General features: G+C 41.6%; 1 protein-coding gene across 1 annotated transcript; it reads right to left on the bottom strand.

Moving 5' to 3' along the window:
- Nucleotides 1-3,804: 3,804 nt before the first annotated feature.
- On the bottom strand, nt 3,805-14,523 carry gtf2a1 (general transcription factor IIA, 1). Its single transcript, XM_083898364.1, has 10 exons — nt 14,318-14,523; nt 11,806-11,907; nt 10,678-10,960; nt 10,340-10,404; nt 9,435-9,510; nt 9,170-9,294; nt 8,210-8,311; nt 7,665-7,949; nt 7,235-7,324; nt 3,805-5,942 (listed from the first exon to the last, which is right to left on the bottom strand). The coding sequence occupies exons 1-10, from the start codon at nt 14,345-14,347 to the stop codon at nt 5,835-5,837; spliced, it is 1,266 nt and encodes a 421-aa protein (XP_083754490.1). The 5' UTR covers nt 14,348-14,523; the 3' UTR covers nt 3,805-5,834.
- Nucleotides 14,524-16,339: the final 1,816 nt, after the last annotated feature.

The following is a 16,339-nucleotide window of genomic DNA, read 5'->3' as shown; positions in this document are numbered from 1 at the left end:
ATTTTGACGTTCTTCAGCCGGTATTATAAATAAACGCATCCCTCTCCTGACGATGCACTGGACTCTCACCAGATTAGGTTGCTGAACTCAAAACAAAAACAGGAGGAACTGAGAAGAAGCAAACAAAGAAAAAGTCATTGGCAGGAGGTTTGGAGCAGGTCTGGAGTTCCGGGGAACAAGAAGTCAAGCATTTTCGGTGTCATTCCTCACGTTATTCCATGGAACAATGGACATGAACGGTGCTCTTCAAGAGTCAAGTCCCGTCACAGAAAACCCTTCAATGGCAAAGATGCCATCTAGTTCACATTCAGTGCATCATCGTTATCTTAAATCCTGCACAAGCATGAACAAAAGAGTCTCAGACTTAAGCCTTGAATTTAATGACATTTAAACCGATGTAATACTATTAACCTTTTCGTATCTTATGTCTCCTCAAAAGTTTTTATCCTTGCGGCAAGTGAGTGGTGGTCGCTTGCCAAGAGCTTCTGCAGTTGAAGTGACAAGAGGTTTTTATAAATGTCCACTATAGCAATGCTATTCCTCACTACGATGAATAATAATTATCAAAGGGGGATAAAAAGAGACGAGCTGGCACCAATCCTGGGACACTTGCTTTAGCACGCTAGGTTCAGCAGAAGAAAAAAAGTGGTGGAAAGAAAAAAAGTGGGTTTTGGCTGCAGCCACCAGCCAGTCTACAGACAGACGCCTTAACAAATCATGTACATTTGCAACTCGGTGCATCACTGTGACAGTGAACAGAAACATCTTGATGGGAGATTATGCTTTGATTAGCAGCCAGACAATGAACGGAAAGGTGTTGAGTAATTCTTTAGGACTTGAGAGACAAATTCAGATATTTGTCTTTGGACTTCAAGGTCCAAAGTGTTCTCACACTGTGTTCCACATCCACGGAGAACCACCTTTCCATTCACACTTCAACAAAGATCCACGTCAGTCTTGTGCTCCACACGAGCAAACTCTATCAAGGATATCGTCCTCAATTGATGTCCTGTGTGAATTGATCAATGTAAGTCACTTTGGATACAAGCGTCAGCTAAATGAAAAATGTAATAATGTGTCGTTACCAGCGGACCTTCTCACATCAAGCAAGTTTCCAAGGTCTTCTGCATTGTCTCTTTAGACCAAAAGAAGAGTGCACAACGACCAACTGAGCTGGAAAGCGTTGCGCTACAAGCACAGTCGGCACATAATATAGTCCTTATCTACTTAAACTGGAGGTGTGCAGATGATGAAATTATGCAGTGGAAAGTATGACTCTGGGCTAAGAATTAGCAACAACTATCAACAAATGCTTAACACAAGGAGAACTCCTCCCCCGGTTGGAACAAGGGCCTTTCTGCATGGAGTTTGCATGTTCTCCCCATGTGTTTGTGTGGATTTTCTTCGGGTTTTTTCCGGCTTCCTCCCACAGTCCAAAAACATGCAATATGGGGATTAGGTGAATTGGTCACTCTAAATTGGTGTGAGAGTGTGAGTGAATGGTTGTCTGCCTCTTTATGTGGCCCTGTGATGGACTGGCAAACTGTCCAGGGAGTACTCCGCCTATCGCCCTATAATGTCAGCTGAGATTGGCACAGCACTGTGGGAGGATAAAGCGGTAGAAAATGGATGGATGGATAACTGAAAGGAATGCCGTTCTTGTTCATTTACGTACTAAGCTTCTGCCCCAAAATCTGAAAGACACACCATGGCTGGTTTGTCAGTTTGAGCTGCTCTAGAAACATGGTGGTGCAAAAAGGCAGCCCCCTTATAGTACATATAAAGTGTATCAAATCGAAGCGTACAAAAACCGAACATTCTTTCTAAAGCAATTATAAACTTATACAAACATACCTATGGGAAGTATGTTCAGTTCCTGCCAATAAAACCTTCTGAATGTGACACACGGGACCTTTAACTCAGGAGTTTCACTTCTTTCCCTCCAGCACCTCTCTGCCCACAGGACACACTAGATTCATTATGGGACATCAAAAGACACAAGACAAAGGAGGGGTGGGGGGTGGGGGGGAACAGCAGAGGAGGAATCTCCATTAGAAATGGATAGAGGCGCTCCGTTCCATTAAGCATCACATTTTCTGAGACTAAGTCACCTTAAAATGCCACAGCCAACGAGCCCACTATGTTGCGGTGAAGCCGTGCAATCCCATGCTGCTGATTGGCAGTCATCATCAGTAAGCAGAGAAAGCCAGAGTTAAAGCTAGACATCTCCGGGGCCTCATTATGAGACTCATTCCCCGGCAGCTCAGACTCTTATGTCTGAGTGCCCGGGAGTAGCAGGAGGGCCCACTTCATCAGAAGCAGCCAGGGATACATTCTTTCACAACGAGGTCTGTTCAGGCTGAATAAGTCTTTGTCGAGTGTGATATACTGTAGACGTGACAGCTGGCCACAAATCCATGTACAATCAATAGCGAAAAAAATCTCCACGTATTCCCTGATTTGACTATAATCCAAGACAGCACCTTTATCTCATAATTACCTGCAAAGAAACACACAGGGATTGTATCAGTTTGGGTAAGAATTAGAGGAAAAGCAGGGGGAAAACGCCCAAAACCTGACAGCCATCCAGACGCTGGATTACACACAGCGAGGAACAGCGGAGTTGAAAGCGGACCAGGGAAAATCCTGGGTTTCATGCCACTGTCAAAACAAATTAGCTCAAGGAATTTGAACATATAGGGATTAAGATTTGGGTTTAAAAAAAGAAAAAAGAGACACTTAATGAGCTGTAACAACGAAACACAACGCACAATAAAACATCAAAGTTAACAGTTGGAATATTTTTGTTAAATGTAGTGGAAATAACGGATATGATCATATTAACTGAAGTAGTATCATAATAATAGGACCTAAAATAACAGAGGGATCCATGTTCAAGGTCCAGTGTGTGCAAATTAGTGACATCTAATGGTGATAAGAGGGAACTGCACTGGTCTTTGTTTGCATAATAAGCTTCTGTTCTGTTTGTTTTTAGAATCTTGACATACAAATAATACAAAAAAAAAAACAATGTCATACTATTTTAAAGTGGTTAAGCGCTTGGTTATGGGTAGAATACTGAACATTTCTGCCACTAAAATAACACAAAATATTTCAGAACAGTAATTGAGGATAATTAGAGGTAATAAATGCAATGCGACTGGGTTAGCAGCAGTACGAAGCTAAAATTACTGTTTTGAAAGTGAAATTTGCAGTCTGAATCTATACAATTTAGCTAATCAGAAAAGCTGCAATTTGATTGTTTTAAGCCAGTTAGTAAATTATGTTGTATGTTGAAAATATACAAGTTGACATCCTTGCATTACAGCATGTTAATGACTTAGTGGGATCTTCAGTGTGACCTGATTTGACTTCAGTTACTGATCTGGGAGTTGTAAGTAAGCTTATTAATTTCCGTCTGTTTTAGTTATATAGTAGTAGTTATATATCCAGTTTTCCTATTTTTGCAATTATTTTATGTGAAGCTTTTTTGATTACCTTGCAGGTAAATAAAAAACCCCATGGTAAATATGAAAACCAAGGCCTCACTCAAAAAAAGGATTACATCAATTGCAATCACAATATCTGTGAGAATAATCGTAATAAGACATTATCCACAGTGTTCAGAGCAAAGCAGCACAAATAAACAAAAAAAGAAAAATAATAACACAATCCACTGAATGGCAAAATTAACAGCGTTAAATAACGTCCAGTTTAGATCCATACGCAAAGACGAGCTGCAGATTCACAACTTGAATACAAACGATTTATTCACCAGATTAAAATGAGGGTTGGGGGGGAAACAAAACAAAAAAAATAAACCTTAAGAGACACTTTATTTGCTTTGCCAAACACAACTTAGTGCACCTTCTGAGCCTTAAAAAAACATAAAATGACAATATGTGAACAATACATTTCCTTCAGTATCAGCTGGGGCACAGAACAATTGTGGCGAGAAAATTTTTTTTTATGCTGAAATGAAAACAACATTCAAAAACTATGATGATTAACACAAAATAAATCATGAGCTAAATATTTATTATTATTATTAGACTTAATCATGGAGAGCTGCTGGGAGTTGCTCTGCTCTGCCTGAAATGTTTCAAACCTGTGAGACATCTTCCCATTTCATATTAGACAAGAATCTTTGTATAAAAACAAAATGGATGAAATTATGATTTAGTCATTCGGAAATTGTAAGTAAAATAAATTATTTTGTCCAATTACTCCATGCTTGTGAAACGGTCACTGTGTTTCCTTGATGTTGATGTGGTTTCTAATAAATCACACCGCAAGAGCATCGACACGCCAGTCCAAAAACACATACTTTATTTCAAATTGCTGCAACAGGGGCACTAAAAACAAACTGCAGTGAAACACGCACGCCCCGAGCTGAACTCACTTTGATAGAAAATATTCTCGTCATTAAAAAATCACAAATAAAACGAAAGCACGGGAGAACATATGGTAGGACGAATAAATCCAACACAGCGTTGCGTAGCTTTGCTCAGCCAACAGAACAAAAAAAAGGAACACTTTGATTATAAGAGCACAGTTTGGTGCGGCTTTCAATCACTTTCAAAAAAAAAAAATATATAGCGCATTTCATGAACTTCCAGGAATAAATAGAAAAAAACAAGAGCAGGACACTGTGTTGCCCTTTAAAAAGGGGGGTGATTGTGATTATGGGGTGTGCAAGGAAAAAACTAACATTTCCAGAGAAAAGCAGCGGTGACACACACACACACACACACACACGTGAACGCACACACACACCACGTGTTGACTGTACAGTCGGTCACTGTTCCTCACTCTCTCACAGACAACTGCAGAGAACAGAACGCTGTGGTTACTCATCAACTTGAAACTTTTTCACAACGAAAAACTGACAGTGCAAATCTTCAGACGGCTGTGGAAAACTTTTTTTTTTTTTTTTTTTTTTTTAAAAGCGCAAAGGAGATACACCAGAGACACCAACAGGACAAACGTTCAGACAGTTTGTACAATTCTTAAAATGATTTGTCTGTTCTTCCTTCCGTTTGTGTGTGTGAGTGTGAAGTTTCGTGTCAAAGATGGAATGAACCTCCGGAGAAGTAGACGATGAAATCAACGTTTTCTCTTGGACTGTGGTCTACCGTTAACGTGGAGATAAATTACGCTCACTAACTTCACGCTCATTGTCTGAACCCTTAAAACATATACTTTTTAAAAAAATGTTTAAAACAATAACAGGCCGTTAACTACATAAAAACACAACTTGCAACAGACTTTGCGATCTAAGAACAAAAATTAGAAGCCAAAAGCTTGATTCTGGTCGTTCTAAAGGCAGCGTTCTTGACTGGTGGCACTAAGTTTGGACTTACAAACAGACACGAGTCAATCCAGTCAACCGACTACAGTGCATTATGAAGGTGATTCTCATTTACGGGGCGATAATGAATCATCTCTGACCTCCTGCGACAGGGCAGGTCAGGTCACCCTGGTCCACTACACCTGTACCATGTAAAATGCTTACTTTCCAAAAGTATGTGAATTCTCTCGGCAAAAAGGAAGAGAAGCCGGGAAGAGGAAGAAAAAAAAGAAGGCGGCGGAAACGACGCTCATGGGCTTTTTCCTTCCCCCTGTAGGTTTCTCATCCGACAAGGCTCGTCGATTTTACAGTACCCTCACAGTCCTTTGGGTTTGTCAGAGTTCTCAAAGACTCAGAAGAAGTTTCCTGAAATGACTCCAGTCACAGGATATGGAAGGATACTTAAGTGTCTGTTAACTGGATAGAAAGGAGTTTCAGAGTTCCTGCTCCTGCTTTGTTGTGTTTGTTTTTTTTTCCTTCTACTTCACCATTCAGCATCCCCAATGGCTTTGGAGAAGACATAGTCTCTCCCGTTTAGATTCATGATCCCGTCCTTCAGGTAGAATTTCCATTTGTTCTTACTTCTGTGAATCTGGAGGAGCAAAGTGAAAGAAATTAATTCTGTGGGCGTCAAGGAAAAGGACACCGTTTTCAGGTCATACTGGACTCTAATGTCTTCTTCGGTCCATGCGCGCTGGAAGCTCAGTGGGACACGAGCAAGCAGGGATTTAAACAGACGGTGACCTGTATTTCTTTATTTTGAAACTTTTTCGTCCTTTCAGTGTGGCACAAAAGTGAGGCTGTTCGATTTCAAGAGTGAGGTCACAGATTTATTACACCTGGTTTGAAAATGTCCACTATGTGACATCTGTGAGATCTTATATCCAACAGTGGTCTATGACACAATGAAGGAATGAATAGGAGGCAAAAATAAGCCTTCAGCTGTTTATATTATTGTCTTAAGACAGCAAAGACATGTTTTCAGTAAGTGCAATCTTCCACGTCTCAGGCCAGTTTCCGAGCACAGGGGCCACAATTGTGTGTAGTAATTGATTAAAACTAGTAGTAGTGATTTAGTTGCTTGAAATGTTGTTTTGAAATAGTATCCATGGCATCATGGTTTGGCAATTCCTTTACTAATCAAACAAAACGGAAAGCGGCATTATTATTATTACAAGTTGATGGCTATGTATCATGGTTTAATCACAGATAATGTAATGATATTATTAATATGACCCAACCCATGGACTACAGCGTGTAGTGAGTGTTACAAATCAAACCTGTCATCTCAAGGAGGTGCGACGACAGCGAACGCGACACAACAGACAATAGAGGATATCCAGCAGCTCTTTTCTTCTGTTTTGAGTGCTATCTAAAATGCCAACTTGCATGGGATATTCACACCCGTCACAAGGGAGTTATGACCTTACTGTATCATTTTACTCTGGCACCCAAGGGAAGGGTGCTAAGAAAATTAAAAGTTAGTGGCTGGTCTTACTGTACTAAACACCTTGACCATTGTCGCCACTGAGGAACTAAGCTACTGTGCATCTAGAGCTGCAACTAGCGATTCTTTTCTCGATTAATCGAGTAATCGCTATATAAAAACGTTAAGTTTGCCAAACCTGGAAATCATGATGTTCTCGAATGTCTCGTTTTGTCCACAAACCAAAATGATTCACTTATGATTTCATGTGGAGCAAAGAAATTAAGAAAATATTCACATTTAAGAGGCTAGAACAATCAGGAATCTTGTTTTAATAAAGAAAAAACTATCAAAGTAGTTGACGATTAATTTAGTAATCGATTCATCGAGTAATTGTTTCAGCTCTAGTGGTATTGTTCGGCGCTACGCGACTTTAGCCACTTCGGGTCATTTCTTACCTTGTCATACTGGCACACAACGACATTATCTGTATCAAACAGCTCCTGGTCCTCCTCATCGCTGACATCATCTCCACTGTTCAATGGCTCCTGACAGAGAAACAAAAGGTAAGGGTTTGGTTATCGACTGCTCAGTGAACATACGCTCACCTCACACACCTGCACACCTGAGTGACAGGTAAACAGTGAGGGCAACTTTTATCCTGAGATGTGCCTGCCTGCTGAGAACTGTGCGCCTGTCGCTCGAAAGACACACAGCTTAAGTGGAAACTACCAGCGCTACACAGAGTTCTGCCCGCCTGCTCAGGACGATATAAGCTCTATGAATTTTTTGAATGGTCCACTGGCCCAGTGCCACAGCAGGATTTCTGCCTAGAGAATCAATCCAAAACACCGCACGTCATACGGGATGTGAAAGATTTCCTCTTACCTCTTCCACCTGGCCGTCCTCTCCCCCATCCTTGTCCTTCTCCTCTTCCTCGTCTTCATCGTACTCCTCCTCCTCATCCTCGTCCTCCTCCGAGGAGGTGTCTCCAGTGCCGTCCACCTGCAGCATCATGGGAGGCTGCTGCGCTTGAGGCTGGGCTTGCTGCTGGGCCTGGGCCTGCTGTGGGCCCTGTGCCGCAGCCACACCCTGGGCCTGTTGAACCTGCTGCACCAGAGTCGCAGTTGTTGCCTGACCGGGTTGCGGTGCCGTAGCTGCTGCCTGCATCACCTACCGAGGGGGAAAAAGGGACGCAGAAACAAAACACGGTTGGTATGACAACTTAGCCATACAGCTTGCTGTAGGTTTCCAGTCTGCTTCATCCGTGCTGACTACAGTGGAAAAACTCTCCATCTTTAATATGACGAGATTAAAACTGCCATAAAAATATAGTGGAAGAAGCGCAGTGTGAACAGAAAAACATACAAGCAGCAGAAACTTCCAGATAAGAACAATATAATCATTTATGAAGGAACTGGAGAAGTGCTGACCTGCGTATTGCCTTGAAGTTTGTTTGAAGCCAAGACGATCTGCTGTGGCTGAATGATGACTCCTGTTTGCTGGGGCAGACCTCCCTGCAGAGGAGCCAGGACCTGGACACAAGACAAAGCCCTCGTTTTATAGAAGCTTTGAGATTCGCGTTCATTAATGCAATTTAGCAAATGCTAAATCTCAACTGTTTTTGTTGAAAAGCACAGTAGTGACTGTGTTGTATCACATTCCATTTCACTTTTAACTGATTCATTTGGAATCATGTACAGTAGGGTCATGCTAAATTGCACTATAGGGAAAAGATGTGAGCAGACAGTCTTCCTGATTTCCCAGAACCACTTTGTGTTTTTCATGGCTTTTCTTTCACCATGTTTCCAAAATTCTTGTCCCGCTTCAATGCCAGAGGAACCGCAGCTACGCTGCTACACAGCTCCATCTAACCTCATGTGTCAAGAACAGACTTGTGGACTGATTAGACTCAGAATGACAATTATTATGCACAGATCAACCACACTAGTAAAACAGATAATTGGTTTTAATATTGTTGGGCTTTTTTTTTTTTTACTTTGTCAAACTACTGAAAATTACTGAAACAACAAACAGGCCGTGATTTTATACAGCAGTACACATTGTTGTAATATGCGTGCAGTGCTTGCAACAAACAGCTGCAACCACTGATTGATTATTACTAAAATGATCCATTACTAAATTATTCACCAAAAATGTCGATGTTTATTTTAGTAATTAAAGATACTTTCTCTGCATGGTTTGGTTATTTGTTTTTCAATGACAGAAGCCAGAGTGTCTTTGTTTCATTAATAAAAAATACTATTTGAGAAAGTAGTCATTGTGAGATTTTTCATTCTTTACATCATTTTTATTAACAAACCAACTAGTTTTTGACAATTTCCTCTCCTTTGACTAAATCTAGACATTTCTCCATGTGTGTTGGGACGTACCTGTTGGATGACAGGCGCCTGCACACCACCAGGCTGCATCTGCTGCTGCACGAGGATCGGCTGCTGGGGCTGGTGGATGAGGTACTGGGTTCCATTGGGGCCGCGGAGCACCTGCAGGATCTGACCTGAGAGACAAGAAGAAGGCAGAGGAGAGATGAGTGAACGGATCATTACATTAAGAAAACCTCCAAGTGTATGATTGACGATAATGACTATTCAGGAGACATATGTTTTGAAATGCTTGTGGGAGTTTTGTTTTTTTTACCTTGGCTGGTGATGAGCTGTTGGTATGGAGCACAGCCTGTGGGCAAAGCAAGCGTTGCTGCGGTAGCTGCTGCACTCTAGAGGACAAAAGGAGAAGATGCATAGAATAGATGAATTGACAGCAGTCAAACTTTTAACTTTCCTGACACAAATGAATAATAAAGGTGTTGATGCACTATAGGTACAGCAGATACACACACAGGCCTTATACAATATGACCTTAATGTTAAAATGCACAACCCCTTGGGCTGATGTGATGAAAGCAACATTTTTACTTTCATTAATTTGACTTAATAGTGAAACAATATGCAAATGAAAAAAAGGCGTTTGTTTAAAAGTGTTGTTTGTAAATTTAGAGGAAAAGCCTGGTCGACTACACCAGCACAGCTGCAAGCCTAGACACCCACAGATGAACCATCTGTTCCGTCATCTCGCAAAGAAGAGCGTCGACGCTCAGCAATGCGACACTACAACTGACGGAGGGCAAGGTGAGTCAGAGACACAACAGAATTGTTTTGGATTCACGCCCACTCTGATCCATGCTAATTATGTCGTCTGTGAACGCGTTTCTCTCATCTACGGTACTCTTGACTTTTCTGTCCCGTTACTGGACCACTTATCCTGCTCTGAGGGAAACAACTGGGGAGATGCATTATGAGGATTTGCTGTCTTTTTTCCTGCTATGCATGCTTGTGTATAATGAGCAAAAAAAATACAAAAATAAAAGAAGAGGTCACCCTTGCTTTTATCACCATTATATGTGGGTAGATCAACTGAATCTATTTAAATCCTGCCATTTAGTTCACCGACACCATGTCAGTAAGGTCTCATGCCATTTTTGCATACACCATACAAAAGTTTTTTCTTCAATTTTATGTTTAATTTATCAGCACGTAATTCACTTACCATCCCTGTTGCACTCATGTGCTGCAGGATCTTAGAATCCTGAACAATGACTTGCTGCTGGGGAGCTGTGGAGAGAAAGTAGTTATTTAAAAACATAACATTCTAAAAGATATGTGTACAAATTACAGTCATTCGTAAAAAGTTTAAGAAATTACAGATAAAATATGTATTTCGTGAAGACACCTGGTGTACTACTCGCTCATGACATAATTAAGTGTACCTGCTAGTTGTCAAATTCTTTCTAGCCTACGGTGCATAGATAGTTTAAACCTTCTTTCTGATTTTCTAGGTGAATTGATTTGTTGAATGCATTTGTTCCTAGTGAGATGCTGACGTACCTTGCTGCTGCTGTGGGGGCAGGATGACTTGTTGTGCCTGTGCTGGCTGAGTCACCTGCTGGACTTGCTGGACCTGCTGAACCTGCTGAACTTGCTGAACTTGCTGATGGTGCTGGTGTTGGTGATGGTGGTGTTGCTGCTGCTGCTGCTGCTGTTGTTGCTGCTGCTGCTGCTGCTGCTGCTGTTGCTGCTGCTGCTGCTGTTGGGCAGCCTGCAATGCTGCCTGCTCTTCAGTATGGAAGCCCTCCACCGCCTTGGACTGCAACAGTTTATTCTCCCACAGCTGCAACAACAGAAGGGCATCATTTGTAAGGATGTGTTTAACTGCAACTGAGAGTTGAAAAATCAATAACAACATTCAGAGCTAATTTTACATTACTGTGTTAACACGGCCTTCCCAAGTTAAAATAGGATTGTGGTGCCACATTAATATAAAAATAAATCTATCCATCCTGGTTACTGGATGATTTGAGGCGAATAGTTTCTGGGTGAAGCTTAAAACTACATCATTCTGAAGCAGAATGTTAAACACACCGCATGACACTTCTGCCTACAAGATATTCCATCTATGGAGGCTGTGCATAGAAACAATGGTGCTGAGGGCAGTTAAGGCCACATTATACTTCTCTGACTGCGTAATGCGTAATCCGACTGCATAACCACGGAGACCCCTCGAGCCTTCATACTTCAGCGTCGTGGACGGATACGTGCTGCAATTTCCCGCCAGATCAGTAGGGGTCGCTGCGCAAGGTTGTTGTGCTTTTGGCTACAGTGAGCAATGGCGTCCGAGAGAGAAAGCGAGAGAAACTGTTGTTGAAACAGTGGCCGTTTCTCACTTTTCTGTGTTACGAAACGCAGTTTTAATTTAATTTGAGGCGAGAAATTGGCCATTTAGAGTCTAAACATGTGGTTTGTGTATTAAGGTATGATGTATTTATAGTTTGGCAGCGATGTTGGCGGCGTTGATCAGCTCCGCCTCTGCGGACGCTCGGTGCGCACTGCGAGCCGGCACAGAGCAGCTTCGCTCGGCCTGTCCTGAGGACCAATCGCAGCTCTTGCCGTCTCCGTTGTTGTGCTCTGCGTAACCTACGCAAAGCACTTTACGCAGGAGTATAAATTGGGCTTTACCGTTTTCAGCTCCAGCAGCACTTGCTCATCCACTCCCTCATCCAGGAACAGCTCTCGCACCTCGTTGATCACATCCTCAATCACAGATTTGTATAGTTTAGGCTGAGAAGAAGAAGAGGAGACAACATGGTCATTACTTCATTTGCTAAAAAAAAGAAGAAGAAAAAAACAGTTAAATATAAACATTTTAGACGTGCCATGACTTAACTTTGCTGTTATGTAATGTGGGATTATGTGGTGTATAGGTCAACTCTAAAACTAGTCCACTGCAACATAATCCCTGGCACAAACACATACTGGCCACTTTATTAGGGCTCCCTGTCCAACTGCTTGTTGTCACAAATCAGCCACATGGCAGAAACTCAGTGTATTTTAGCACGCAAGACAAGCTGCTGACTTTAAAGCTGAGCATCAGAACGGTGAGAAGGTGGATTTTCACACAGTACCTAGGATTTAAACAGAAATAGCCTTAAGAAAATAACCAGTGTAAATGCATGGTTGGTAACTCACTGTACCCACTCCTCTTATAAGGTGCCATATGTAAGAACGTGGCCAAAAACGGTTACTACATTCAAATTCAAAACATCGAGGTCTTTTAGGTTTCGTTTTCTGACGTAACTGGCAACCCGTGGTTGCTCGGCAGCTGAGACTCTACTGACTGCAATGATTGGTAGACGGCGGTAGGTGGCGCCACATGCCAAAACATGATTTCAAAGCATGAACATGATTTGCAGTCTGCAAAATATTTCTTCAATGCAAATATTTTGGCTGTACTGTTGTTGTTGGTGAGTTCAGTTTGTTATATGAACATTATTCCTGAGTCTCTGTGACATATTAGCAGGATTTTATGGGCAGTTGCTTTAGATTTATTACATAATGGACCTTTAACTTCCCAAAATATACAGAAGACTATCTTTCAACACACATGTCAAACCTTGAAATGGATTAACTACAGCAGCAGAATACCACACCATGTGCCACTCCTTTTCGCTTAAGTATGTGTCACCTGTACCTAATAAAGCGACCTATGACTTTGTGTCAATACACATTCAAATTCGCCTTGATAAAAACACATTGGTTAGTATAATATGGTATAATCTGGTGCACAGCTGTACTCTTAAACTAGTTCAGTGCAAAAATAATCCCTGGGATTTAGCTTTATGTACTCAGCTTTGCATGTTTTCCTTGACTAATCCACATGAACCAGATATACATGTTTGTCACGACAAGCGATATGTACAGTATATAACAGCACGTCCGCCCCGCCTCGGGACACGGTGACGTACAAGAGATGCATACATTTAAAACGTATGTATAATACAACAAAAAGGGTTGAATTTCGTCGTCACAAGAACGGAATAACGTGTAAACGAGGAGACAAAGCAAGGCACACAAACACACACACAGGCCACTGCGCTGCACTGTCCGCCCGCGTCCGCAGCACGGACCTCGGTCTCTGCTTCCCTCCCCCTCGGCCTGTCGCTTCTCCACTATTTAAGGCACAGTCTGGTGTTTATATGTAGAGCCGGTGACGTAGCGTCGAGAAGCACCTTCCCATCCCGGGCAGTCTATATTAGAGAGCCAATATGGCGGTATAAAACCAGGCAGCGGAAAGGAGGAGGGCCAGAAGCGGAGAGACGGGAGACGTGGAAGCCATTTTACGGAGCGGCAAACTGCGCGCTCGACAACCACGTCTTGTGAACACTGTGTGTAGCGGAATGTGGAGGACATTTTCGGTGTATTTTCTTATGAGTGTTCAGGTTTTTTGTTAAGCAGTATGGTCGTGTCGACAGGGAGCGAGAGAAATTCGACATGAGATGGGTAGAAGTGGTGTTTTTTTGGGGGACGGCTAGCTTGTCGTCTGGCCGTGGAATGGTGGACAATGATGAGGCACTCGACTGAGCATCGACGACTTTCTACTAAAGGACACTTCATTTTTCTAATCTCACGCTAAAGTAACTCGCAGTGGATGATTGGAAGGTGCTTTGAGTACATCAGTATGTTAGTCAATGCTGTTAAAATGACTTTAGCATACGTTAAGCTATTGCTCCTTTGATCTTGTACTCGTCTAAATAAGCAGTACCCACAGCTACAATAAAGCACAACATTAAAGACTGACAAAAATCCACGTTTAGCCTTCATGTTTAAGTTATTCTGACACTGTATCATCAACCATTTCACTAACCTGACAAACATATGGCACTTACAACTTCCATAAATACAACTTAAATGTTTTCTTTTCAACCAACACACCGTTAAACTCATGTTCTTGGTTAAAATAATATTGTTTTTCTTACGTTGTCCGTTGCGTCTACTAATTGTAGTATCAGTATGAAAATGTTAGACAAACTGATTAAAATGGCCGATTGAATGAAAGACTTTTTATTTGAAAATTTAAGTGTTCTTCTTAAGATTCATTTCACTGCAGTAAATAAAACCTGTCTGTCGACAGCTTTCCAACAACTTTACCCCCATTTTCCCCCGCTGACAATCCCGAGAGATTGATCCTTACCACTGGGTTCGAGTTAGCCGAGCTCGCCATTATACGCGTAGTGTAAGAACCACACGGAAATAGGGCGAGAAATAAAGCCAAAAAATTACGAAAAACGAACTAAAACAACTGGGAAAGATATTGCGAAACAGCCGGCATCACTTTTGTAAATAAAACACAGTTTCAGCGGTCTTATTTACAATCCCGGGCTGCGACTCCCCAGCCGTCCTCCTTCCGTCGTTGTTCTGCTTTATATACTGAGCGATGGAGCTGCGAGTGCGCGAGACATAGGGCAGGGTCAAACCGCACATCGCGCGAGATTTCGTGCGGAGGACGATGACTCATCAGTACAGAGGGTTGCCGGGAAATGCAGTTTAAACGGAGTCAATCGGCGAATAAAGGTACATACTGTAGAGCGCATTTGACTCATAATGTGATGGTAGATATGGCGTCTGTAGTTTTTAAGGAACTTCATAATACTGGACCAGCGGAGTACTAACAGTTGTTGCCTTTGATGCGTGTTCCATCTACCGTGATCTGCCCCTTCAGCTCATTTTCTGTGGGAGAACATGCAGGAAAACCGTAATAATAGTGATAATATATCAATAATTATAAATTAATAATAATGAAAACAGCTGTCACCATATAGTTGGAAAATGCTGAGTGCAATCTAATATGATAGCTCATTACAATGATAATATATAGTTCGAATTAAAGTAAAATAAGTAAAATTAAACATATTGAAATATGTCTATTCTTGTTTTTTTAGACATTACATAAACAATTGTATGTATGTATGTATATATAGTTTTTAAATTAAAACTACAACATGTTTATTACCCCAGAAACGACTATACTTGATGTGATGTTTAACTACCTTTAGTGTCTTTGATCAGAAAAATGCAGAAAAAGTTAGAATATTTCCAAAAAGACTAAAATGCAGAGCAAGTCAAACATTTTGATGTAAGAGATAGTCACCATAAAAAGGTGGATAATTATAGAACACTTCACTTGGAAATGCTGACTTGGCACTCTCTTACTGACAAGTATACAGAAAGATAGATTTATTTATTATTTTCTGAAAATGTTCTGGAATAAACATCCTACCATTTAACTGATTAAAATCTACCTGGACCACCTCTGTACTCCTGTATTAATTTATTCAGTCATTCTATTGGGCCAATCGTGTGTCAGCAGCAGCGTGCACATAGAGGTCGGGAGCTTCAATTAACTGCAACATCAATCACAATATAATGTCAGGGACTTTGACTCCGGAATGACTGTTGGCGGCAAATTGGCTTGATTGATCGTATCGAGAGAGAAAATGCAAAGTGAGTATTTCTTCAAAAAAGGCCCAACTCAAGTGTCGACTGCAGCCGGAAACGTGCAGCTGAAGTGAATAAAGCTCCAAGAAAGAACGCTCTTGATTAAAGTGAACATTTTTTCCAGTCGTCCCAGCAGCTTTCCTACACCACACTGACCAAGATGCCCAAGCAGAGGTTTTCCTGAGGGAATGCCTTGTTATGTTATGTGGAGCTGCCACATCAGACAAAGAGACACAGACATTCTTCACCAGCCAGGAGGAAATGTTGATCCAAACTAGCTGCGAGGAACATCAGACACCTCGTGTAAATATGTTTTCAGGTTCCACTTAGGCCGCTGTGGTCACGCTCACCAACACTGGACAGCTCACGACTGGAAACACCTGATCTGACCAGTCTGGATTTCTGCTGATGCTGCAAACGACAGAGTCACAATTAGGCATGAGCTGCATGAATCAATGAGCCTTAAAACCTGCCTGATGCTGCTTTATGTAGGGAATGTTTTCTGACCACACTGTGCTCCTCCTTACCGACCAGTCATGACTTTAATGCCATAGACTTGAGGAGTGAATGAAACCATGTTCATCCCTTTATGGCCACAGTTGTTTATTTTCTAATGGCTACTTCCAGGTTCCATGGTTTCACAGTGACTTTGGAATGTGTCAACATGAATCTCATCAGGATTCTATACTGTGACACAAAGAACAGAGGCTGATTTAAC

This window comes from Microchirus variegatus (assembly GCF_963457635.1).
Source record: "Microchirus variegatus genome assembly, chromosome: 12".
NCBI lineage: Eukaryota > Metazoa > Chordata > Actinopteri > Pleuronectiformes > Soleidae > Microchirus > Microchirus variegatus.
The sequence above is the reverse complement of the archived record's forward strand: the minus strand, read 5'-3'. Positions and strand labels throughout refer to the sequence as shown.

Excerpts from the sequence above, each read along its gene's own strand:
- gtf2a1 (XM_083898364.1), bottom strand. The coding sequence starts at position 14,347 with ATGGCGAGCTCGGCTAACTCGAACCCAGTG. Across the intron at positions 7,950-8,209 it reads AACTTCAAGGCAATACGCAG|GTGATGCAGGCAGCAGCTAC; the intron begins GTCAGCACTTCT and ends CCCCCTCGGTAG. Across the intron at positions 7,325-7,664 it reads AGGACGGCCAGGTGGAAGAG|GAGCCATTGAACAGTGGAGA; the intron begins GTAAGAGGAAAT and ends TTTCTCTGTCAG.